Here is a 26,530-nt window from a genome sequence, read left to right on the forward strand (position 1 = left end):
TTATTTTTAACAAATAAAAGTATATCAACTCAAATCTAATAATATTAATTTACGTCTATAAATCAAATGTGAATAAAACACTAACACAAACGATGTTGTATTGCTATAATTATAGAAAAACATAAATGTTTAGTTGTTTCAAAATTTTATATTTTAAGCTAAAAGAAAATAAAAAGAAATGTTACAATTTTTTTTTAACTGAAAAATAGAAGACCTGTTTTGTTACCTTCTCTATGTGATTATTGATTATAATTTTTAACACAATCAATACAAGTTTAGCAAACATACAAGTTTTACAACGATCAGTATCAAATATATATATTACAGGACACTTATTTACATCGTCACTTTGATTTTATAACAAAAACAATTAGAAAAGTAGAGAACAAGAAGGCCAACTACTAGTCTACTACTATGAATCAAAAAAGAAGAGCATAAAGGCCACCTACTACTATTCTGAATTTACCAAGAAAAAGTATGTTACAGAAAAATCTGCAAACCAAAATCTATCGACTTGTTTGGTCAAGAAGAAAAGTCAATAAGAGCATTGAGTCCTGTGATCTCTGTCTCTGAGAATCCCATGATACAGAGCCATCCGGTTCGCTGGCATCGTTGATATTCCACAAACTGAACCGGTCTTCCCCGGTTTAGTCACTGGCTCCGGTACGGTTCTCCTGCTCAATTCCCTCTTCCGGTACTCTTTCCCGTTCCCTTTCGTATCTTTCACATTCCCCGCGAAGCGAACTCTCTTCTTCTTCCTCTGCTTCTTCGTTTCCTCTGCTTCCCAAGAAAGAAAGAAACTTATTCTCCCGGTTAAAAAATCAAACATAAACTTCCCGAGTCCGAGAGAGAAAGATCGTACGTACCTGAAGATAGACATGAACGGAGTATCGGTGGTGGAGTTTGATCATGAATCTTCCCATGGAACTGTCGAGCCATCGCGAGAAACAGAGCAGTGCTTGAGAAAACCATGGCGGTTGCGATCGCTACGGTGCCACTAGAACAACCCAACATGGAAGACATCTTCCTGAAGTTTCTTGAACCGGCGGCTAGTTTGAAGATATTCAGAAATAGAGAGAGAGAGTTTTCAAGAAAACCAACGGAAACGAGAAGTTAGGCTGAGCTGATGGAGATGATTGGTTGTTGGGACTTGGGAGAGACGTGTGTATGTGTGAAGAGGCTTTGTTTAGGGGTGTCAGTTGGGTTGGACCACACCCAAATGGGTATGCCCAATGGGTATTTGTTTTTCTTGGTCTCAAGACACCCACACCCACATCTAGCCCACACCCTATCTAGCCCACACCCAACTTAACCCAACACCCATATGGCCAACCCAAGCTTTCCCATGATTAGCAATTCTGTTTAAGCCCAATTTAATGTAAAAAAAATTATCTCTCAAATCTGCTGAATGTTTAATTTGTATTTGTTCACCTCTAATACAAATATGATGTAAAAAAATGTGGATACAATTTTAAGGTTTTGATAGCTCTGTTTTATGTAAAAAAAAAAATATAACTCTCTGATTTATTGATTCACTTCTTCTCAGCTTCCAGCTTCTCTACTTGTCCTCAGCCTGCAAAAAGGAAAAAAGAAGGTTCAACACCTACGGTTCAAGCTACTAAAGCAACACATGTTTAACACAAAAGAAGACACATGAAAGCATATGATTGTTGTATGTAGATAAAAGTTAAAAAAGGAGCTCATGAAACTTGAATATCTCTAACTCGTTTCTGAAATATGAAACATTTTTATTTTTTGATTCTCAGCCTACAGAGAAACATTGACCACTTAAACTTACCAACTGTGCTCTTATCTTTTCAGGTATACTAGTCTACAACTAAACTTATCAACACAAGCAAAAGAATAAAAGCTCAGTGTGAACCTGAAGCAAGTCTTCAACTCAAGCCTCATAACTTGTATGTAAACAAAAGTTAAAAATGGAGCTCATGAACCTGAATATCTCTAACGGTTGTTGTAACTTCCATCCATCATCTCAGTTGTTATTCCGCTATGCCTGAAAATCGAGAAACAAGATTCATCAACATACAAACTCAAACTCAAGGCATTTCAATATCTTATCCATAACAAGCACAAGATAGTACCTTCTCTCCACTATCTCTAGTCAAGTCTGTGGACTCTCCACTCTCTTCCTCTTTTTCCTTCTCCACTCTGTGGTTTTACCATCAGGCCGCTGTCCTCCAATTATAGTAAACTTTAACCACAACCTAGCTCTACGGCGTGACTGAGCATGTCTTGGTGGCGTGCCTCTGTTAGCCTCTGAAATCTCAATAACTTCATGATCTTCTATATCTTCATCCATCAAATCATTCTGACCATCATCATTCAAGTCTATCGCTTCCATTTTCTGAAACAGCAAAATATTTAAATGAGAAAGGAACAGTACAGTAGCTACTAGCAAGTGAAGACAATCTATAAAAGATACACATAATAATACTAGCAAACTGTGAACACAGAAACATGAACATAGAAAACCCACAACAATAACGAGACTGACTCAAGTGAAGACAATCTATAAAAGATACACATAATAATACTAGCAAACTGTGAACATAGAAACATGAACATAGAAATCAATCACAATCATTATATTAATTATTTAACATATTTTGTTGAAGGATTAATTAGCTTACTTGGTTGATTTCTTTGACCACTTAAGAATTTACTATTTGTTTGCCTAAAACCATCGTCAACTGTTGATTAGCTTAAGAGGGTCTGATTCAGCAACTTCTCAAAACTCCAAAACTCCAACGTTGATACTCCAACGTTCTCAACGCCTTGAGAAGGAACAACGGTCATGAACTAAAGCAAGCTGGAGAGGAATAAATCACAGCATACCATTATCAATTTATCATCAGAAAAATCATACCATTATCATCAGAACTAGAGAAAAAAAAAAACTAAATCAGAACGAAGCTTTTGAAGTGATTTTAAGAAAAAAACCAAAAAATAAAATCAAAGCTAAAACTTGAGATGGATGAAGAGATAATCCGAGATCAAAGGATCGAAACTAAAACCCACAACACAGAACACGATGGATGACGAGTTAAACCGAGATCGAAGCTAAAACTTAGGAACCATACCTGAAATCGCGAGAAGAAGAAGTCAGATGCAGAGAATGGAGAAATCTGGTTCAGGCCAGAGAAATCATGGTTGGAGAAGACGAATCGAGATGCAGAGAAGCCTCAAGAATCTTTCATCGCGAGAAGAAGATTTTTCATCGGGGAATCGTAAAATGGAAAAATCTGATTTTTCCCCAAAATTAAAAAACCTAATTTTTTAATGTATTGGGTTAACCCAGTGACCAATTGGTTTGGCCCAAACTATCCATGGGCAAATTCGGTTTTGTAGCCCAACTGGACCATTAAGTTATGGGTTCACCCAACACCCACCCAACACAGTCTGGACTGGGTCACACCCATGGGCACCCAACCAATTGACAGCCCTAGCTTTGTTAGACTTGTAACTTAAACCAACTGTTGAAACTCTGTGGTAGGATTCTCTTCTCTTGACTCTCTTGATCTCTTCTTCTATACTTATACAAATATAGCAGTGGAGAAAATTTAATAGAAAATAAATAAAAGTTGGAAAATAATTGGATTTTAGTGCTTCGTTACTCACATATCCTAGTGGGGAAAAGGAAAATAATATGAGTAAGACTGTTTTTGGTCAAAAAAGAAACAATTTGTATTCTAGAGAAAATCAACTCGGAATTTGCAACAATTATTCTTAGTTTTGTGAAAAAGAAAACCCATTGTAGAAAAGGTTATGGTCCTGATTGGTAACTTTGCAGAATAACATCTTAAACGCAAAATATTTTACCAAGCAACAAAAGATGTGGAATGAAAGAAAAAATGCAAAACACACAGATTTACATTTTTGCTAACAAAAATACAAAGAAAATTGAGTTTTAGTAAATTTTTTAAAAAATCAACATTTTAATATTATTAAACTAGAATCTATTACCAATTTAAAATTTTAAATAAATAACAATAAATTTTTAATGATAAATAGTTATGTTGTAAATAAAATTATACAAGATTTCTTTTTGTAATAATGTAGAATGTCAATCTATTATTAAAACATATTGAAAGATAAGCTACATATTTTATAATAAGAATTAAAATAGTTTTATTAAATTTTAATTATATTAATATTTTGTAATAATTAGTTTAATTATTGATATCTATTTTTTCTTATAACAAAGTGAATACCATATAAAATTCATTATTCCGCCACAAATTTAAAATTTTCTGTGACTTAATTAGTTTTCCGTGATTCGGTGAATTACAGACAAATAAATGTAAAAATTCAATTCATCATCTTGTTTGTCTATTATCCAGTAAATGATAAGTATGTATTACTTGGACCGATATTTAAAAAATATTCAGAAAAAAAAACGCAAATTGTACAGTAACATAATTTTTGGAAAGCTTGTCGACAGAATGTGAGGTTGTGTTTAGCTTGGATGAATGTAAACCACTGACCTGTTCGCAAAGACGTATCTATCAGACAATATCGAATGAACCTAAGCAGTTTAATTAAAGTTGATGTGAGGGTTACTGAGGACTTCACACACGTGTCCTGTCCTTTTGTCAATATCTCTAGTTCTAGCATTCAACCAATAAGGTTCCACCATGTTTTAAAACTAAGAAACTTCCGTATATAGTAAGAACTACTCGAGAAGAAGTCTTACGAAACTTCCTAAGGTAAAGCTATTTGAACACGACCAACTACTACTAACTACCTCTACATTGTAATGTGAAACACACGATTGACACCGATGTTCAATTAATAAAAAAACAAATATCAAATATAAGGTTCATAAGTTCAAAGATGCATAACAAACAAAAAGAAGGTAAATAAAGATCACAAAGCTAACACTCTCACCATGTCATTGCACGAATTTAAAAACCAAAGGGGTGAAAATGCAACATACCACACCAACGACCAACTTATTAGTTCTAAAAGTAGACACAGACACTCAGATTATTCAAAGACAGAGAAGTTCATTGTTAAGACATACCCAAGTGAAACCTAGGTTGTAAGGATTGGAGGCAAGTAGTCAGATTTGGTTCCAAGGATACGAGCCTTTGTGTCAGGGAAGAACTCAAATCCGGGAAACTCAGTGACGTCACCTTCAGCGTCTACATCAACAGGGTAGCGTAGCAAGTGACCGGGAAGGTCATGTTCGAGTGACTCGCTCGAGTATAAGTCCCAATACTTGTCAGAAATGCGGTTAACTTTCTCAATGCATTCCACGCTTGATGGATCGAGGAAGGTCTCATCGAGCATTCCTAGGTGTTCGTACCAGAGTGACATGCGGAACCCATGGATCTGTCCACGAGCTGGTTGTCTATGCGACAATTGATGTGGTTGGTAGCCTCCCATTGCTATCTCAGAGTCCCTTGCACCATCCATCGACCTCTGGTTGATGTTAGCAGATCCAATGATAATATATTCATCGTCAACTGCAAAATGAGACGTCCAGTGAGTCACACATGCACCAAATCAAGTTTTTCAAGAAAAATAAAGGAAAATCACCAGATTAACATTAAAAATTTTAAAATCATTTTTATTTTTTTAAAGTTGAGTTTGTGTTTATTGGTTAAAGTTTAGAGTTTAATATTTAAAGAGTGAGATTAGCATTATGGTTTAGAATGTAAAGTAATTTAGTACTTTTATTTTTATTGATTAATAAAATACTATTTTGAAGAATATTCATTTTTAAGAGTTATTTTTATGACAAAAATTAAAAATGTGCTATTAATGAGATTTGCTTTTCTTTTTAAATGGAGTAGTAAACTTACCAATCATCATTTTGGTGTGGACGTAGATCATGAAGCGACGTGCTTCTTGTGCCCTCATATAGCTCGAGTCAGCGTCTGGTCTCTCTGCAGGCTCATACTCTCCCTCTTTCTTAACCTCACGGTTTCCAAGACAGAAGAACGTCAGATAGTTTCTAGGATCTTCCTCTAAGCCCTGGGCCCTCAGAGCCTGAACAATATCCTTATACATCATCTGCATGGTCCTCCTCTGCCAATCCAATATAGCTTGCACTGATGCACTCTCCGGAAGACCTTCTGGCCACATCGGCACCACAACATACACTCTAAACTTCTCTCCTTTCTCAATCTTGCTCACGATCTTTAAGGACAGCTCCTTTGGGATCAAGTGAAGAGCGTTGATGTCCTCAGGAGTGATACCATCAGCTGCCCAAGCAAAGGAGCTTCCAAGGAAGTACTGATTCTCAATGTAGATGAAGTCTTTCGCGCGACGGATAGCGTGAATGTAAGCATCTTGGATGCTTCTATCAATGATGTTATCCTTACCACTCACAAGACCAGCTTCAGCAGCCGCTTCAGGCGACTCGGGGAACCCAGCAGCAGCTCCACCGTCGATGGATCTAAACAGCTGCACGTTCCACACGTCGTGATCCTCTTGGAACATAACTGGAGAAGGTGTGATGATGATATCACTAAGCTCCCTCAGCTTCACCAAAATGTCTTTACCACCTTGCTTGCTCCACCTCTGCTCGAAGTTGTACAAAACATCCCAAGCAATGGGACCTTCGAGGCGAGAGTGGATGTCGTGCCAAGGCTCCCTCGGCCCGCCTTTGGTGATGGCGGCGCCGGTGAAGTTAGGCTGGTGGAAGTCATCATGGTGGACCGTGTCCAACGTCCTGAACAAGGAGTGGAATGGAGTGTCGTAACGTCCATCACATAGATCAATCCCACCGACAAAACTAACGATCCTCCTCATCTGCGAACCTCCTTGGCTCGGCATCTCGCTGTCCACAACAACGATCTTCTGATGGTGCGTGAACATGGCTGAGACCTGCAAGTTCTGCACTATGCTGCCACCGTCATCAGGGTTACGAGGACAGAGAATACAATGAACGTCGCTTCCTCTGAAGAAGTTCTCCGTTTCTTCATCATGAGTAGCCATGAGACCGTCTTTCTTCAACACATCGACGGATGTTCTATCGTCCCACACAAGGAGAAGAACCCTAACACCTTCGCTAGCCTTCTTTTTAAGAAGCTCGCCAACCGTCATGTCACCTCCAGGCTTTGGCCTCCTGGAGTCTCTAACCAAGGCAATCTCAGTATACACAGACCATCCAGTGATGTAGATCATGTGCTGCGCGTTGCTTATCGCGTCGAAAATATCCTCCCAGCACCTCTGAGGCTCGTAGTTCTTCCCTCCAGCGAGAGGGATCCTCGGGACGAAGTTATCAGGAATGTGAGCGTCTTGGTAGAGAGAGACTTTGCACCCCTGCCTCTGGGAGAAGAACGTGTAAGGCACTCCAGGGAACTTAGCGCTCTTGATGCCTTGGTTCCAGTTACGATCCGCCTCGACGCCGAAGTACTGGAGCTTCACGTGGATCTTGGACCCTCCGGGGATGGGGTTTCTGTCGTTGTCTAATATCTCAACCCACTGGTCGACTTCCTCGCCGTGGAGGATTTGGTCGACGGGGACGTAGGCTCTACCGATGAGGGTGGCGCCTATGGGGTTGTCGTCCTTGACGGTGAAGATGATGTCGGAGGCCAAGTGGGCGCAGTAGATGTGGAAGGACTCGTACCATTTTGGGTTCTTGGCTTCGTCCTTGATCTTTCTTGTTCGACCAACTCTGGCTCTTTGGAGATCGATCGTTGCGTATAGCTGTGTTTCTCCTTTGCCAACACCAATGGTCTCTTCTACATTTGCCAGAATCTGTTTTTTTTTTTTTTTAAAAGGTTAAAGATTAACTATAGAGTGACAACTTCAAGAATAATAAGCATCAACATTCATTTGAATGCCTATTATTACACTAGTCAAATATATGATCTTTTCACTTAAAAGGAGAATATCCATCTCCACGTGGGAGAGACCAAAGGAATGACTTAAGAACAAAGGATCAAAAAAAAAAAAAGAAAAAAAGGAGAATAAATGTGAAGAAAAAAAAAAAGACAAGGAAAGGTATTATTTACCTTGCCGAAGAAGCCGGACCTGAGTCCACCAGTGTGGAGGTCATCAACTTCATAGATCGTAGCGTGCAAAGTCCCATGCAACAGATGCTGCGCCATTTTATCACCTGCACCAACAATCATTTTGTATAACGCATCATGTTTGATTGTACAAGAAAAATAATAAAGCGAGATCCGAGGAACTTCAAGATCTGGAGTCAAAAAGACAAGCGAAATGCAAGGAGATTCAAAATTGTGAAACAAAAGTCACTGATATCGTTAAAAGTCAATAGTCAACGATCATCGAACACAAAACTCAACCCGATCGTTATTTTTGTATCCAAACAATATATTTATAACAAATCATAATCAGACCAGAACAGTGTTATCTGCTTCAACTCTAAAAGATTTGTAATCCTATAAACAAGCGGGTGAGATTCACAGAGACAGAGAGAGACTAACTGCGAGATCGGAGTCGGTGGTCAGAGGGAGGAAGACGAAGAGTTCGGGATCTGATCCGTGATTAGAGAAAAGCTCTATTTTAAGAGGGTGGGGAGCTGCTGAATATTTAATGAAAATCTTTTGATACTTTCATGGTCATGATGTGAACGCGTGGGCCCTCATTTCTTTATTTTGTTACATAACTTTTGATGACTTTCTCACCTTCACAAGACCCCACCCGTACTAAGAAAAAAACCTTTTTCTCTTTCGGCCCTAAAAAGTTTCTTAGTTTCACAATTAGGTCCTTATTTTTACATATATATGAGTCTCAGTTTGTGGTTTTAGCCAATTATCAACGATTAAATTATGTTTCGCATAATTTGGTTAATTTCATTCACTGTAAGTAACTCAATGTTAAAACACACAAAAAACTACTTAGGGATAAAATGTAAAATCTTATAATAAAGGTTCAAAAGGGAGAAAATGGTAGAGTTAGTGATTATTACAAAATTTTAGTTTCGGGAAGAAATATCAAAATATTCAAAGCTGTAATATATCCCTGACTCGATTGGGACAAAATATCCAAATCGTGCTCCCAACGTTCTGCATCCAAATGCCACGACGCCGTTTCCCAAGCTGGATCTTCACCGTCCAATGAACTTTATGATCTGATTTTCTCTTTGGGTACAAGTACAACGTGTTAATTGAACCACTACTATTAGTTTAACTCTTCATCATTGATTCTCGTGATAACTTAGTGGATTGCGAATTATTATCTCACATGTAAAAAAGGGGATGATACTATTCTACAGCCATCTCAACCAAACTATAAAGTTTCATTACATCATTTTCGCATTCTTTTACATTCACAACTTTTACGATTTCTCAATAAAGTAAGCAGTTAGTTGGCTTACATTCTCAGAATTGTCAATTAGTTTGCTGACTTTGAATGCGACTTTATCGTAACTTTAGCATAATTCATATAAGTCATAAGGTATGTGAATCACGATCATGTATGTTACATGTGAAATTGTTTAGTATGTCCGTCATTTACGTACAGTTGTGTAATTCTGTTGCGGAGAAATTTGTTCGTGGTCGAATTGTTATAGATATCTATTCATCCTAATTCTATAATACTGTAGATAATTACACTCTTTGCATTAACAGTATATCATCATCATTCATCATATAAAAAGGAAAACAATTAAATCATTTTCTTCCGAAGACAATTACTAATTAGACTAATCATGTTTTTTTAAACATGGACTATGTCCCCCCCCCCCCCCCCCCCCCCCCCCCCCGCTTGCCGACAATGGCGATGTCTTTTTCTCATCCCAGGCAATATATAGGATGAGTCCGGATTTTAACACTTTTAGGCCCTCTTTTGCACCAGTTTTAGGGTCTTATATAGTACGTGCATTCTCTGTGATGTTTGGGCTAAACTTGTGGCCATAAAAGCCCCTCTAGACCCATTTATTTTTGTGTTTCAGATATGAACTGCATCTATATTTCAGATATGAACTGCATCTAATCTATTAAAATAGGAGTACAAAATTAGATTATCCCTTAGTTTTCCACTATATTTACAATGGCATGCCACTGAAGTTATTAATTAACATATCTTTTAGGATTTTTGTCTTTTCTCTTCAATTAATGTATTTCCAAAATCAAATTCTAACTAAAAAATCATGGCAACAATAATTAATAAACCTAACTTTTAATATTTTTTGTCTTTTCCTTTTTATTATACATATGTGTATTTGAAAATAATTAATTCCATATATACATTTCGTAATTACATACATTATACGGTAATTATTTTACTAATTCCACATATACATAATAAATAGTATACAACAATTTCATTATACATAATCATAAAATTTTGATCCATAAAAACAGTTTATACAATAATTTTATTATATATAATCATAAAATTTTGATCCATAAAAAATAAAAATACATTTGTGTGATTTTACAGGTCGTATTCTAAATAAATGGATGATATAATTAAGGGTTTACATGATAAAATAAAACTACTCAATATAAACTATAAAATTATTGTGTTTATAAATGTCATATTAAAAAAAAATTAAACGGGTAAATTTTAAAATATATATTATCACTTATACAAATAAATATTCATTTATCAAAAAACTAACACCTGCGCGGATGCGCGGGTCAAGCTCTAGTCTATATTATTAAAATTGAAGTACACATTGAAATTGTTTGGCAATATGGATAATAGTTAAAAAAATAGTACTGTTTGGAAACATGGATTGCAGTAAGTTAAAAAAAATAATAGGCTTATACTACTAAAAAAATTGAAAGTCCATTACATTATATTAAAAAGTAATGGGTCTATGTTACTTGATATATATATTCAAATCAAAATAATAATTTAAAATTTATTTATATCAAAAATTCATTCAAAATATACATATATTCAAAATTTGATTTTTACTAACATATTTTCAAGAACTATTATAAAAATGTTTTCAATATATATAATAAAAATATAATACAAAGCCGAGTTTCAAACACCAACTTAAATTATGGTTTTTATATTTCATATTAAATTTTAAAATATAATATATTTGATTATTTATATGATTGTACGTATAAAATATTATTAATTATAAGAAAATTATTTGATGGTACGTATAAAATACGATTAATTATATGATAACACGTATTTATAACCTATGATGACACATATATGATATATCTATATATATATATATATATATATATATATATATATATATATATATATAATAGTGATTAGGGGTGGGCGTTCAGGTTCGTTTTCAGGTCTTTTTAGGATTTCGTGTTCAGTTCAGATTTTTCAGGATTTGGTTCGGATTTGGATAACCAATTTAAATAGGTTTGGTTTAATTATTTGGATAGAGAATTAATAATGATTTAAGTATTTTTGGAGTTTTGAGTATTTTTAACTATTTAAGATATTTACGTTTAATTATTTGTATATATTTTCAGCATTTATACGAACTTAAAAGTATCATATATATTCTGGATTTTTTTATATATATTAAATCTAAAAATAAATAATATATATAAGTATATAAATCTATTTTGGATACACAAAATATTTCGGTTCGGATCAGATTAGGTTTCAGTTCTTCAAATACCAAAATTTTCAATAATTCGGATATTTAATCAATTCCAGTTCGGATTTAGTACTACATATTCAGATTGGGATCGGTTCGATTTTTCGAATTCGAGTTTTTTGTCCAACTCTAAATAGTGACATAAAAAACAAATAACATCATCTATACTATTAAAGCAGGATCATATTGTCATAATTACCTTAGACTGCCCTTTCCTTCACTAACATTGCATGTTTCATTAAGGGCAATTAAGTAATATTAATAACAAATCTATATTGGGTCATTATTTTTAGATCCAGTCCACATCAAATCTCTCTTGGGCCATTTGGACCTATTAAAAAATCAGATTCAATTCTCACTTTTTTTTTCCTTTGGGCAATTGAGTCTAAGTTCAAATATTTTTTTTCAACTATTCTTAATTATTATTTTTTTCTTTTCTTAATATAATTTAAGCATTCATAAAAATAATTGAATTTTTTATTGAAAAATATAAATCTTTATTAAAAGTATATTATTTTTTCATTAAAATATTAACTCCATGATAAAATTAATTTATCAGAGTTATACCAACTTAATTCATTAAAAAAATAAAGTTTAATTTTTTAAACATAAATAATCATTTAAAATGAAATACGATAAATAAAGATAAAATTTTTAAGTCTTTTATAAAATAAAACACAAATATATGAAAATGTGATATTTACTAAATATTTGTCAATTAAAAAAAAAAAATAAACCTGCGCTTTGAAAGCGCAGATCAAAATCTAGTATTCATTAAAAAAATACACCGGTACGGGTGTGCGTTCTGGTTTGTTTTTAATTTCAAAGACAGGGATCTCTTACATAAATAAAATATTCTAGAGATCAGATTTTGAGGTGCCCAAGAAAAAAAATCGAAGATTTTAATAAACGCTTGGGGAAGTAGGTGCAACTCCCGATGTTGTCATGTGGGCTACCATTGGGCCTGGTGATCTAACATTCTGATAACAACCTGACACTTGTGTTTAGGCCTGTATATTGGCGAAGCAAGATTATTTTAAAAAATTCAACTCGTAAATAATGTTAACCTTTCATAACAGTAACAGTACAAAATTTTACAAACCTCTTTTTAACTTTAATCAGCATTACTTTGGTATTTTCCTTTTTAAAAGTAAAATAAAAAAATGGAAAAGTGGAATATAGAAAATACCCATACAGAAGCTAACCCAAAAGTAATTAAAAGCAAAACACGAAGTCAAAAATAGACAATAACAAAAAGAAAGCGAACGCAAGTTGCTTGAGATACTATTTATATCATTATATGCATTCACATATCAATCTAGTTTGTGTATAGAAGTTTCGTTAGAATGGTCTGTCACGTAAATTACGGCATATAAGAGATATAGACGATGCGCTTAAAGGTAAAGTTTATCTGCTCTTCAGCTTTCTTATATTTGAACATGTTCCTTGAAAATCAAACTAAACCAAACCAAACCAACCCAACCCAAAGGAGCTGAAAAAAAATGCAAAGAATGCATTTATTCAATTTTGTAATAGAGATACAATTGTCGATTTTGAAATAATTTTTATTATAAATAATTACAGTGCCACTCCTACTCCCCATGCAAATCAGTAATTTATTTGAACTTTAAATGTTATCATGTCTCTTGTTAATAAATTAAAGTACACATATACGTATTCGCCTATCCATTCCATTTCATTCCCTTACACATATTGTCTGCTACTGTCGAAAGTATCCGCTTAACATGGTAAAGTGTTTAGCATCTTCTTTTGTCTGTCTAAATGAAAGCATTGGCTTTAAACCATAGTTGTTTTAATTAGTAAATACATTGGTTTTGCTCACTATTTAACTATTCTTCTTCAAACATATGCAGAAGAAGACTTCGATCTTGATTTTCTCAGTGTTCATCCTCCAGATCTTCACATATTCGAAAGCTTTGGATGTTACTCAATATGGAGCTGTTGGAGATGGAGTTACAGACGATTCTCAGGTAAAAGACAGATTCGTAGACGTAATGTAAATAAAATCTTTGCTCATTGTTTCCAAAAATATCGTAATGTTAAGAATCTTGTTTTTCCTTTTTTCTTGGAAGGCGTTCTTGAAAGCCTGGGAAGATGTCTGTGGCGGGGCAGGAGATGGGCAGCTTATCATTCCGGCAGGAATGGCATTTATGTTGCAGCCCTTGAAGTTTGAGGGTTCTTGCAAATCGACCCCTATTGTTGTTCAGGTACTCTGTTTTTTCCATGCTTTTTTAAATAATACATTATTTTCTTTTCACATTAGTAACGAATCTACTGATTTAATTGAAGATTTTGGGCAATCTTGTTGCATCAAGTAGAGGAAAATGGAAAGGAGACAAAGATCAATGGATTCTCTTCTCAGACATAGAAGGGCTTGTGGTTGAAGGTAACGGCGAAATAAACGGCCAGGGTTCGAGCTGGTGGGAACACAAAGGCAGTTCTAGACCAACCGTAAGCGGCTTTTTTTAATCCTTTCCAAACTCTTTTTGGTTTTTTTTTGTACCAAACCTTTTGTTGTGAGAGTAGGCATTGAAGTTCAAGAGCTGCAACAATCTTAGACTTAGTGGCTTAACTCACGTAGATAGTGCGATGGCACACATTCACATAAACGGTTGCAACGATGTAACCATCTCAAATCTCCGGATAAATGCACCTGAATCAAGTCCTAACACCGATGGCATCGATGTAGCGGTTTCATCTAACGTTATCATCCAGGATTGCGTAATCGCCACTGGTATGAAACTGTCACTCAAACTATTTTTGGAGATTTGTGTAAATTCCAAAATCAGAAAATAATTTAAAAACCAGGACGTTGTATGAACGCAAAATATATTTATATGTCAAAGTAGACGGTCCCTCGATTGTTACATCCAATAATGTCATTGGCAGTGTGCTGATCGTTTATACATTATCGTTTCGTTATGAAAAGGACTTTGTAATTATTATAGGTGACGATTGCATTGCGATTAACTCGGGGACGGCTAACATCAGAATATCCGGTATAGATTGCGGACCAGGCCATGGAATAAGGTTAACCAGTTATAAGATTCTACTTAGAAAATGTTCATTAAAATATTTATATTATTAAACCATGTAACTTTGAAAAATTATAGCATAGGAAGCTTAGGAAAAGATGGAGAGATAGCTTCAGTGGAGGATGTATGCGTCCAAAACTGTAACTTTAGAGGAACTATGAATGGAGCTAGGATCAAAACCTGGCCGGTACGTTAAGTTTCTTACTAATCTCATTTAGTAATTTTTTGTAACTTTATTTTGGATAAAACATAATGGTAATATTCACAGGGAGGATCTGGTTACGCAAGAAGGATTACTTTCAATGGAATTACTCTAGATAATGTCGAGAATCCTATCATAATCGATCAGCATTACAACAATGGAGATTCTGATAAGTCCACAGATGATAAGGTACGTATACAATCAACAAAGATGTATACATTGTACTTAAGATTGTTTTTATGAGAAAATGTATTTTACTTTGTAACTTTCTTTAGTCCTCGGCGGTGGAAGTGAGCAAAGTTGTGTATAGTAACTTCGTGGGGACGTCCAGATCAGAGTACGGTGTTAACTTTAGGTGCAGCACGAGAGCACCATGCACAGAGATTTTTCTGAAAGATGTGAAAATAGAAACGGCATCGTCAGGAATGGGACAAGTAGCGCAAGGACAGTGTTTAAACGTGAGAGGTGGTGTGTCTACACTTGCGGTACCAGGTTTAGAGTGTTTAGCACTTTCTACAGATATGTTGTCATGGGGGACAATGCCGGAACAAGCTTGTATGTTGCCGCAGCAATCAGTGCAACCGAACACACGACCGTTGCAAGATCCATTATGGGTTTATGGAAGCAGAGGAGAACGATTAGGAGTATATGGGGTCGTGTTAACTTCATTAATCTCTTTTGGTTTTAGTTATGTTTTAGGTTAGTCAAAGGTTTCAAAAACATATTCAGTGGGTTGAGATGATAAATTAATTGGTTTTTGTTATTGTCACAACCTAGATTCAAGCATTACTTGTGTTATAAGGTGCATTAAAAATAGTTTCTGATTTGATATAGGTCGGTTAGTATGACTTTCAAATTGGTTGTGATATGAATCAGTTTGGTTTGGATCAAAACAGGTCCACCTAACATAATGTTCAAGACATAGCTAGTCGGTAACTAAGTATTTTATAGTGGATTATTAATTAGGTGGACGCCTAGACCAATTTGTTAAAAGATTATTCAAGAAAAAATGTTTCGTTTAAATCCAATTTACCGGCTAGGGGCTACACTGATTTTTAGAACTAGTGTCAGAAATCTGATTAGGAACACAAAATATTGCTTAGAATCAGAGTTATTTAGAGCATCTCCAAGGGAACTCTATTTTTTCTCTATAATTTACACTAAAATAGAGTAACTCTATTATAGAGTTGGATTTGCTCCAATGGTTCACTCTATAATAGAGTTACTCTATAATAGAGTGAAATATAGAGTATTCTTGTTTTTTCACTCTATATTTGGAGTAAAAAAATAAGATTACTCTATATTTCACTCTATTATAGAGTAACTCTATTATAGAGTGAACCATTGGAGCAAATCCAACTCTATAATAGAGTTACTCTATTTTAGAGTGAAATATAGAGAAAATTATAGTGTAGCATTGGAGATGGTCTTACATGTTTAACGAAACATAACTGACAACAAATTTGTTTACTTTTCCATACAGCATACAATAACATTACAAGAGATGAGAAACATGTTACTAATCGTCTGCAAATCTTGTTCAAAACCGAAAATGAAAAAAAAAGTTGGAATAAGGAAATAAACCCAAAAGGTATTGTAAAGGGAACGATGAACATGCCACGATTCTCATGCAGTTTGGTTGATCTGCACTAAACTTGGAACATAAGAGAAGGCATGCGGGAACTGTTCACATGTAGTAACTTCTTCAAGATCAACTTACTTTAAGTAATCATTTTCCCCAACGAAATAAGCTGTGTTGCGATTAGTTTCCGATTCATTTTTATCTCCATCGAAACAACTACAACTCTCTTCTCCTCATCAATAAGAAAACTCCCACCACTAAAGAACTGAAACCAAGTGAGTGGCGACATATCCACCGCTAAGAACTTGCTCCAAGACACCCCATTGGTCTCAATCTTGGTCGTAACCCATACCTCCATCTCATACGTATGCAAGTTCTGAAACAACACAGCAAGATGCTCTAACACTAGATAGAGTCACCTCATCTTCAAAGTAAGACTCAAACGGCAAAGGCAGACGCGGAACAAACCTCTCTGCTGTGAAATCAAAACAGAGTAAAAAACGGGGAACGTCTCCTCCTGCTTCCTTGTCTTGAGAAACCAGCACACGTTTCCCTTCAAAGACACGCCATAGTTATTAGAATTAGACTCACAATAATATGTGAGGTGAGAGTAGCTATGGGAGACTATTAGACCATAATGTTCAAAAGCATATGATCGGAGACCATACAATATAGTTTGACAAAATAGTTAAGGACCAAACCGACATTAGAAGATAATAATTGAGAGAGTTTTGATTAAGATAACCATATAATAGATTTAAGAGAAACCGAGAATGACAAAACGGTAATGACAAACTATTTAGGGCGTTTAAGTCATTCTAGCGAGTTTAGAGAGGTTTAATGTCATGTCAATATTAGGAAATAACTGAGTCACTATTGGAAAATAGTGCAGCCAATAAAATTATAACGTTTTTACTTATGCGTGTTCTCAATTAATAGTATGATATGCATTCACATACATATCAATCTAGTTTGTGATAGAAGTTTTGTTGGAATAGACTGTCACATAAATTACAGCATGCTATAGAAGATGTGTTTAAAGGTAAAGTTTATTTACTATATAGTCTATATTTATATATGTTATGTTTTCTTAGCAAAAAAATGATATGTTGTGTTTGAACCATCCATCTTATTAAAATAGAAGTACAAAAATAAAATAGTCTTTAGTTTTTCAATTTATTTACAATGACATGCCACTGAAATTATTAATTAACTTACATTTTAGGATTTTTTGTTTTTTCCTCTTTAACTAATACATTTCCAAAATCAAATTCTAACTAAAATATGGCAACAATAATTAATAAACCTAGCTTTTAGTATTCTTTGTCTTTTCCTATTTTATTATACATATGTATGTTTGAAAAATTAATTCCATATATACATTTCGTAATTATATACATTATATAGTAACTATTTTACTAATTCCACATATACATAATAAATAGTATACAACAATTTTATTATATATCATAAAATTTTGATCCATAAAACAGTTTATACAACAGTTTATTATATATTCTCATAGAATTTTGATCCATAAAAAATAAAAATACATTTGTGTGACTTTACATGTCATATTCTAAAGAAATGGATGATATAATTAAGGGTTTACATGATAAAATAAAACTACTCAATGTAAACTATAAAATTATTGTGTTTAGAAATATCATATTAAAAAAATTAAACTGATAAATTTTAAAATATATATTATTACTTATAGAAATAAATATTCATTTATAAAAAAAACTAACACCCACAGGGGGGGTCAAGCTCTAGTGTTCCTTGAAAATCAAGCCAAACCAAGATCTATTAATGTATTAAATAATTATTTTAATAGAATTTTATGTAGTTTTAAGAATTGTTGATGTGAATAGCTTTAGAGGAGAGAAAACTCATTCGTTGTATAAATTAGGGCAATTATCTCAAATATCTCTTTTTAAGTTTTTGTCACAAAAATAGACATTAAGAAAGAAAATGACCAAAAACCCTTTTTTATTTTGAAAATTTTAATTTTAATTTTTTTTAATTTGAAACTTTATCCTCAAAACTCCACCCCTTAACTCTAAACCCTAAGTCTAGATTAGTTAACCCTAAGGTAAAATACATTTTTATCCTTTAATAAAACTTATTTGGATCATTTTCTTCATTGAAAGTTTTTTTGTGACAAAAACTTAAAAAGAATATCCTAGGAAATTTCTCTATAAATTATTTGTTGGAAATTGAAGATTTTATTACCTTTTTTAGCAAGAAGATTTTATTACCATGCATAAATCATTTTATATTATTATGCTTAATATTGTTAGTTAACTATTATTGTTATAATATACTTCATAATTTTTAATATTTTTAAATTAATTTCATTTTTATTTTAGTTGGAAAAAATATGTGGTATTATTATCAAATGGTTATTTTAATAGATTTAATTTTTAGTTTTAAGAAAATTACTGATCTGGATAGACTTAGACCATCTCCAATCACCTCTGATTTTATCTCTATATTTTTTCTAAAATAGAGAAATTTTACTATACATGTTGACTTTTTCCAATGTATGCATATATGATAGAATTCCTCTATTTTTAAAGGAAAAATATATATTTTAAGGGGATAATAAAAATTTGTTTTCATTTTCATCGTAAATAGAGAGACATCTTCTATATTTTCCTAAATGAACTGACATATATTAAAGCAAATCCACCTCTATAATAAAAAACTATGTTCTAGAAGAAAATATAGAGATATATATTAAAGATGTTCTTAGAAAATAGAAAACTTTCTCATTATATATATGATTTAAATGTACATATACGTATTCACTTATCCATTCCATTTCATATACGTATATTGTCTGCTACTGTCGGGAAATATCCGCTTAACATGGTAACGTCTTTAGCATCTTCTTTTGTCTGTCTAAGTTAAAGCACTGGCTTTTAACAATGTATGATTTAATTAGTAAATACATTGGTTTTGCTCACGATTTAACTCATTCTCTTCAAAACCTATGCAGACGAAGACTTGGTTCTTAAACTTTTCAGTGTTCATTCTCAAGTTCTTCGCATATTCGAAAGCTTTGGATGTTACTCAACATGGAGCTGTTGGAGATGGAGTTACAGACGATTCTCAGGTAAAACATAGATTCGTAGTCGTAATGTTGATAAAAATATTTGTTCATTATATACAAAAATATCATAGTGTTAAGAATCTTGTTTTTTTTTCTTGGAAGGCGTTCTTGAAAGCCTGGGAAGCTGTTTGTAGCGGGACCGGAGATGGGCAGCTTATCGTTCCGGCAGGAATGTCATTTATGTTACAGCCCTTGAAGTTTCAAGGTTCTTGCAATCGACCCTATTGCTGTTCAGGTACTCTGTCTTTCTCCTGTTTTTTTAGTATATTATTATCGTTAACATGATAACGAATCTACTGATTTAATGAAGATCTTGGGCACTCTCGTTGCATCGAGTAGAGGGGATTGGAAAGGAGACAAAAACCAATGGATTCTCTCTCAGACATAGAAGGGCTTGTGGTTGATGGTAACGGCAAAATAAACGGCCAGGGTTCGAGCTGGTGGCAACACAAAGGCAGTTCTAGACCAACCGTAAGTAGTTCATCGTTAGAGCTTTCTTTTTTTCCTTTCCCAAATTTTCTTTTTGTTTATTTTGAACCAAATTTTTTTTGTTGCGAGAGTAGGGATTGAAGTTCAAGAACTGCAACAATCTTAGACTTCGTGGCTTAACTCACGTAGATAGTGCGATGGCACACATTCACATAAACGGTTTGCAACGATGTAACCATCTCAAATCTCCGGATAAATGCACCAGAATCAAGTCCTAACACCGATGGCATCGATATAGCCGCTTCATCCAATGTTGTCATCCAAGACTGCGTAATCGCCACTGGTATGAAACTGTCTCTCAAACTCTTTCTTGGAGATTTGTGTAAACTCCAAAATCATAAATAATATAAAATTTCGGTAGCTGTATAAACACAATCTATATTTATATGTCAAAGTAGACGGTCCCTCGATTTTTACATCCAATAATGTCACTGAAAGTGCAAAATGAGTATGATATAAAGTCGTACGAGTACTGTATCAAGAAGTATTACGTACGACAGATGAACACAAAGAATTTCTCACCAAATAAATGTCTTTACAAGATCTCTTTTAAGTAAACTTTTTTTTTGGATCAATTTCTTTCAAGTAAACTTATAAGTCTTAATTAATCAGGAAACACTAGCTTCACAGTTTCTATGATCTAACACATGATCTTCTCTCTAGCCCTTTATGTTTTACTAACCATAAAACTAATAAAAATCTCTTTGCTAAGATTTTTTTTTTGTGTTAACCCCATACAAAGCTCTTCCAACCTAGTTATACTAGATAGATTTCATGGCTTTCTTTCTCAATAAAGATCTTCAAAACTCCTTGTTAATCTTCATTTTCCTTTTAAGCAAAACTTCCTTTTTCCTTAGTGACAAACTTTCTTTTCAAACAATTCTTTTTTTTACTTAACTGAAAACGTCCATTTATCTTCCCATGTATATTCCATTTCCATTTCAAGTTCAAGCAATCAATATACGAACTCTAATATAGCTCTAGCTTCATGCAACACGCTACGTACTACCTCCTCTAGTAATGCGCTCAATAGTCATTGGCAGTGTGCTGATCCTTATACATCGGTATCGTTCGTTATGAAAAGGACTCTGCAATTATTATAGGTGACGATTGCATTGCTATAAACTCGGGGACGGCTAACATCAGAATCTCCGGTATAGATTGCGGACCAGGCCATGGAATAAGGTTAATCAGTTATAAGATTCTACAGAAAATGTTCATTGAAATATTTATTTAAACCATGTGAAACATATAGCATAGGAAGCTTAGGAAAAGATGAAGGGGTAGCTTCAGTGGAGGATATATGTGTCCAAAACTGTAACTTTAGAGGAACTATGAATGGAGCTAGGATCAAAACCTGGCCGGTACGTTAAGCTTCTTATTAATCTCATTTGGTAACTTTCTTTAATTGTTATTTTAGAAGAAATATTATGGTATATTCACAGGGAGGATCTGGATACGCAAGAAGGATTACTTTCAATGGAATTACTCTAGATAATGTCGAGAATCCAATCATTATCGATCAGCATTACAACATGGAGATTCTGATAAATCCACTGATGATAAGGTACGTACCACAAATCAACAAAGATTGTATTTGTATACATATCGACCTTAAGATTGTTATTTATGAAAAAAATGTAACTTCTTTAGTCCTCGGCGGTGGAAGTGAGCAAAGTTGTGTATAGTAACTTCGTGGGGACGTCCAGATCAGAGTACGGTGTTAACTTTAGGTGCAGCACGAGAGCACCATGCACAGAGATTTTTCTGAAAGATGTGAAAATAAAACGGCATCGTCAGGAATGGGACAAGTAGCGCAAGGACAGTGTTTAAACGTGAGAGGCGGTGTGACAACACTTGCGGTACCAGGTTTGGAGTGTTTAGCACTTTCCACAGATTGGGGACACTGCCGGAACAAGCTTGTATGTTGCCGCAGCAATCAGGGCAGCCAGATACACGACCGTCGCAAGATCCGTTATGGGTAATATGGGTTTATGGAAGCGGAGGAAAACATTTAGAGTATATATAGTGTCGTATTAACTTCATTAATTAATCTCTTTTGGTTTTATTATGTTTTAGGTTAATCAAAGATCAATATGATAAATTAATTGGTTTTCATTATTGTCATAAACCTAGATTCAAGGCATTATTTGTGTAAAAACAATAATTTCCGGTTATATTGTAGTGACAATAATGTTTGAAATGTAAAGCCTCTTATCAACTTCTCTGGCAACTGCAACATGTCTCAGACTCAGATACACACCTAAACTAAACACATGAGTTTACACACACTCAAAGTTTTAATATTCTTCTGCACAGCAAAGACATACTTCTTCAGACTACAGAAAACTAGAAATGAAAATCACGTTTGTTCAAATCTGTTGAAAAGATCAAGATCCCACATTGAAATATGTAATGGACTTAGATAATATAAAAGAACTTGGATCATTCCATTTACCGTCATGTGGTTCTCATGTAGTTTGGTTGATCTGCACTGAACTTGGACATAAGAGAAGGCATGAGGGAACACTCGCGCATGTAGTAACTTCTCCAAGATCAACTTCCTTAAAGTAATCATCTTCTCCAATGAAGTAAGCTGTGTTACGACTAGTTTCCGACACATTTTTATCTCCATCAAAAACTACTACGACTCTCCTCTCCTCATCAATAAGAAACTCCCACCACTAAAGAACTGAAACCAAGTGAGTGGCGACATATCCACCGCCAAGAACTTGCTCCAAGACACCCCATCAGGCTCAATCTTGGTCGTAACCCTACCTCCATCTCATACGTATGCAAGTTCTGAAACAACACAGCAAGCTGCTCTTCTCCAACACTAGATAGAGTCACCTCATCTTCAAGTAAGACTCAAACGGCAGAGGCAAACGCGGAGCAAACCTCTCTGTTGTGAAATCAAAACAGAGTAAAAAACCGGAACGTTTCCTCCTGCTTCCTTGTCTTGAGCAAACCAGTACACGTTTCCCTTCAGAGACACGCCATAGTTATTAGAATTAGACTCACCGTCCACTTCCATCTTCCAGTCTGGAGTGACATCAAGAACCCTCCAGAATCAGAGCTTACATAGTATATCATGCACACGATGAGCAAATCTCAAGACTTTATACGCACGGCACGAGTTGCCCTCTTCGAATCCGAGAGCATGAGCATACTTACTATGGTCAACGGATATCCACCGAGCTTCCCCTGTATAAGGGTTCCAAAGCACGAGCCTTGTGTAGTCTTCAGTGACGCATAACAGTAAACCCTCGCAGTGATATACCTGAGTGATATCGAGTTTATCTGAACTGTTCAGGCTAATGAGAGTACCTGTAAGCTTATCGATGGATGATCGCAGTCATTGAGATTGACGCTCATCAAACGAAGACTGCAGTTAATCAATACGATCGCCAAAATCTCACCTTTACTTGTTCTTGGTGGTGATTGAGCAGATGCTTCTTTGTAAAGGTCTCATCTTTGGACAAAGTGTTCCACTTTTTGCAAGTAGATCGGAGTTTTATCAGAGATGTCTTCGGAACCCTAGAGAGGATATCCTCCAACAAGTCCTTTGAAAGATTGTTCATTTTCAGACAAGGTTGCTTCGAAAAGTCTCCTGCCGGCAAGAAAGCACCTTGAAATGACACTGGGCCAACATTGGGCTCTTAAAGTGGCCCATTCAGTTTATGTAATATCACACGTGGCGTGAAAGCTTTATCATTGTTACACAATATATGTACAATTGATCTTTTAGTTCATGATCTTGCCAAGATAATACCACAAAACGATTAGACAGAGTTCTCACGGCATGTTATTAGCTAACTATTAAAGTTACTAGATTCATTTTCCGCGTGTATAGTATCTTATAAATTTTTAATTTAATTTTCAAAAAAAAAAATATTTAAAGTTTAATTTACATTATTTTATACAAAAATCACAAATATGGCTAAGAATTGGTTGATTTTATTTGTGATTTTGACAATATTAAATTGATTGATTTATTGCTCATAGTTAACAGATTTGTTTGATTGGTTTTCAGTTCATAGTAATGATAGTATGATATTTGGCGAGTGTATATATGTTGTGTTGTTTCAATATTTGAGTTTTCATGTTAAAACAATACTATTCAAATTTATGACATTTAACGATTAAATGTATGTTTTGTTGTTTTCTCTTGTATACATACAAATTTTATTGTTTTATTTTTGAAAGTTTTGTTTATTGATCATAGGCATATTATATAATTTTTTTATCTCGGAATTTTACAGCATTTGTTTCTGTATACTGACATTTTTTCATATTTTCAGTACCTAGTTATAACATAATACGTACGTATATCTTTTAGAAGAAGTTTTGATCCCGCAAACTTGAGCAAAACTCTTCATCATGTCAGCTCATCCATGTTTTTCTATAACCTTAGATTCATTAGATGCCTCGTTAGAACCCTTTACGTATCCACAGACGGTTTTGCCTATTAATTATATAAAAATGATTGCATTGGACTGAAAATGGTGACTGATAATAAACCAGGTAACATATATGTTTATTTGTGTACGAGCAAATCTTACCTAAAAAGTAAGGTGCAATTTTATTGGTTGTATACAAAATATGTCTTGAAATCGTAATAGAACTATCTTATCTATTAAAATCAAAACAAAAGAGTAAAGCTTCAATTCTTCAATACACACACACCTAATTACATATCTGATTGATGCCTTGAGCTAGACTCATACGAAGAAACACCATGTCATAAATCTGCGTAGAAACTTGATTTGCTTTGAACGGGATTTGTCAGTGGAACATAGTCTAAGTGTAATTACTTGCTTAATTTTCCTCAACGTTCTCTCTTCAATCTTCATATTCTCATCAACTCATAAGAGGCATTGATATCATTGAGCAAGAGAGGGATGTGGAGAGTTACACGCCGATTGGTCTGGAGGATAGCTTTGATTCATCATTGTTGTCGTCGAAGGCGTTATACAGAGGAGATGGAAAGACGATGAGTTTTGGAGGGTCTGTAGATGCCGTGACAACTTAGGTTAGAGGAAGAAGAAAGTAAAACAACTGTCATTAAAATTAATGGGCCTATTACGTAGCACATATTCGGGCTTAACAGCTTAACATCCTTGATGGCATGAACAAATGATTGGTTATGAATATTTTGTCCTATGTGGCACATCTAGAATTGCTTCAATTTAGTTCGTTTTATATAATAGAGATATACAGAGGAGATGGGAAGACGATGAGTTTTGGAGGATCTGTAGATGCCGTGACAACTTAGGTTAGAGGAAGAAGAAAGTAAAACAATTGTCATTAAAATTAATGGGCCTATTACGTAGCACAGATTCGTGGCTCAACAGCTTAACATCCTTGATGACATAACAAATGATTGGTTATGAATATTTTGTCCTATGTGGCACACCTATAATTGCTTCAATTTAGTTCCTTTTATATAATAGAGATCAAATGTTTGAGAGTGTTTTTTTTATAAAACATCAGCTTTATTATATTAAACTAATGCAAATAAATTAACTAAATTAATTAGATAGATACAAAAATAACAAAAGGAATTCTTTGTATGTGTTTATTTAAAAATCTTTGATGATCATTTAACAATGGATCTCTTTCTTTTTAGTTTGTTTACAATTGTTGTGATTTTATGTTTGTGGTTTGTCAATGTCCACAATTACTTCTTCTATAAGAGGACTAAGTGTTATAATGATTTATCGTAATGCACAATGGTTGCAACTGTGCAAAACCAATGGTCTCTCCTTTTGTTCTACTATCTCTCTCTTCACAATGATATCATTCCATAGGGGTGGGCACTTTACCCGATATCCGAAGTGGCACCCGAACCCGATCCAAAAAAACCGAACCGAATCCGAACCGAAGTAGCAAATACCCGAACGAGTATTGATAAGGCGAGATTGGATACCCGAACCCGAACGGATAATACCGAACCCGAATGGATATCCTAAGATAACCGAACATATGTATAATTAACCTTATGTTTCTAGTTTATATCTCTCATTTTATATAAAATATTTATATTGATACTACACATAATTTAAGTTCATATGATATACATACAATTCCGGAAAAAATGATTTGCTACTCACTTAAAATGCATGTCAGTTTTTTATTTCAAAAATTAACAAAGGTTATATCCAAAATCAAAAAAAAAATAACTAAATTAGTGCCTTTTAGTTTTAAAATGTTATGACCAAATCTATTAACCATTCAATCTATTAAAAATAAAAATTAGTTAACTAAAAGTTTATATTTTTAAATACAATAAACTTGAGAAATGAAAATTTTAATATTTTTTTTCAAAATCTAAATATCCGAACCCCGATCCGAAATAACCGAATCCGAACTAAAAATACCCGAACCCGACCCGAAGTACAGAAATACCCGAACGGGTTCTAGACCTCTATACCGAAATACCCGAAAATCCGAAATACCCGACCCGAACCCGAACGGATACCCGAATGCCCACCCCTATCATTCCACATGAAGTTATTCAACATTAATATAGTAGAAATTTAGATGT

General features: G+C 34.3%; 3 protein-coding genes and 2 pseudogenes across 5 annotated transcripts; 2 read left to right on the plus strand and 3 right to left on the minus strand.

Moving 5' to 3' along the window:
• Positions 1–300: 300 nt before the first annotated feature.
• On the minus strand, positions 301–3,886 carry LOC125597259. Its single transcript, XM_048772022.1, has 6 exons — positions 3,102–3,886; positions 2,652–2,830; positions 2,103–2,365; positions 1,953–2,014; positions 867–1,573; positions 301–777 (listed from the first exon to the last, which is right to left on the minus strand). Exons 5-6 carry the CDS (start codon positions 1,021–1,023, stop codon positions 536–538), a joined length of 399 nt encoding a protein of 132 aa, XP_048627979.1. The 5' UTR covers positions 1,024–1,573; positions 1,953–2,014; positions 2,103–2,365; positions 2,652–2,830; positions 3,102–3,886; the 3' UTR covers positions 301–535.
• A 923-nt stretch (positions 3,887–4,809) lies between these two features.
• LOC125574832 (phospholipase D alpha 1-like) lies at positions 4,810–8,687 on the minus strand. Of its 2 annotated transcripts, XM_048772020.1 has the most exons (4): positions 8,427–8,687; positions 7,989–8,092; positions 5,829–7,731; positions 4,810–5,489 (listed from the first exon to the last, which is right to left on the minus strand). In XM_048772020.1, exons 2-4 carry the CDS (start codon positions 8,082–8,084, stop codon positions 5,056–5,058), a joined length of 2,433 nt encoding a protein of 810 aa, XP_048627977.1. In that variant the 5' UTR covers positions 8,085–8,092; positions 8,427–8,687; the 3' UTR covers positions 4,810–5,055. The 2 variants fall into 2 exon arrangements, with proteins under 2 accessions (XP_048627977.1, XP_048627976.1); XM_048772019.1 differs by lacking the exon at positions 8,427–8,687 and having other exon boundaries at positions 7,989–8,110.
• Positions 8,688–12,852: 4,165 nt separating this feature from the next.
• Positions 12,853–15,625, plus strand: LOC125597256 (probable polygalacturonase At3g15720). Of its 2 annotated transcripts, none has more exons than XM_048772017.1 (9): positions 12,853–12,936; positions 13,411–13,527; positions 13,630–13,764; positions 13,847–14,008; positions 14,084–14,291; positions 14,506–14,587; positions 14,671–14,779; positions 14,861–14,983; positions 15,070–15,625. In XM_048772017.1, the coding sequence occupies exons 1-9, from the start codon at positions 12,925–12,927 to the stop codon at positions 15,496–15,498; spliced, it is 1,377 nt and encodes a 458-aa protein (XP_048627974.1). In that variant the 5' UTR covers positions 12,853–12,924; the 3' UTR covers positions 15,499–15,625. The 2 variants fall into 2 exon arrangements, with proteins under 2 accessions (XP_048627974.1, XP_048627975.1); XM_048772018.1 differs by lacking the exon at positions 12,853–12,936 and adding an exon at positions 13,141–13,284.
• An 822-nt stretch (positions 15,626–16,447) lies between these two features.
• LOC125597257 lies at positions 16,448–23,689 on the minus strand (annotated as a pseudogene).
• Positions 19,109–22,067, plus strand: LOC125597255 (annotated as a pseudogene).
• Positions 23,690–26,530: the final 2,841 nt, after the last annotated feature.

Source organism: Brassica napus, unplaced genomic scaffold (assembly GCF_020379485.1).
Source record: "Brassica napus cultivar Da-Ae unplaced genomic scaffold, Da-Ae ScsIHWf_140;HRSCAF=252, whole genome shotgun sequence".
NCBI lineage: Eukaryota > Viridiplantae > Streptophyta > Magnoliopsida > Brassicales > Brassicaceae > Brassica > Brassica napus.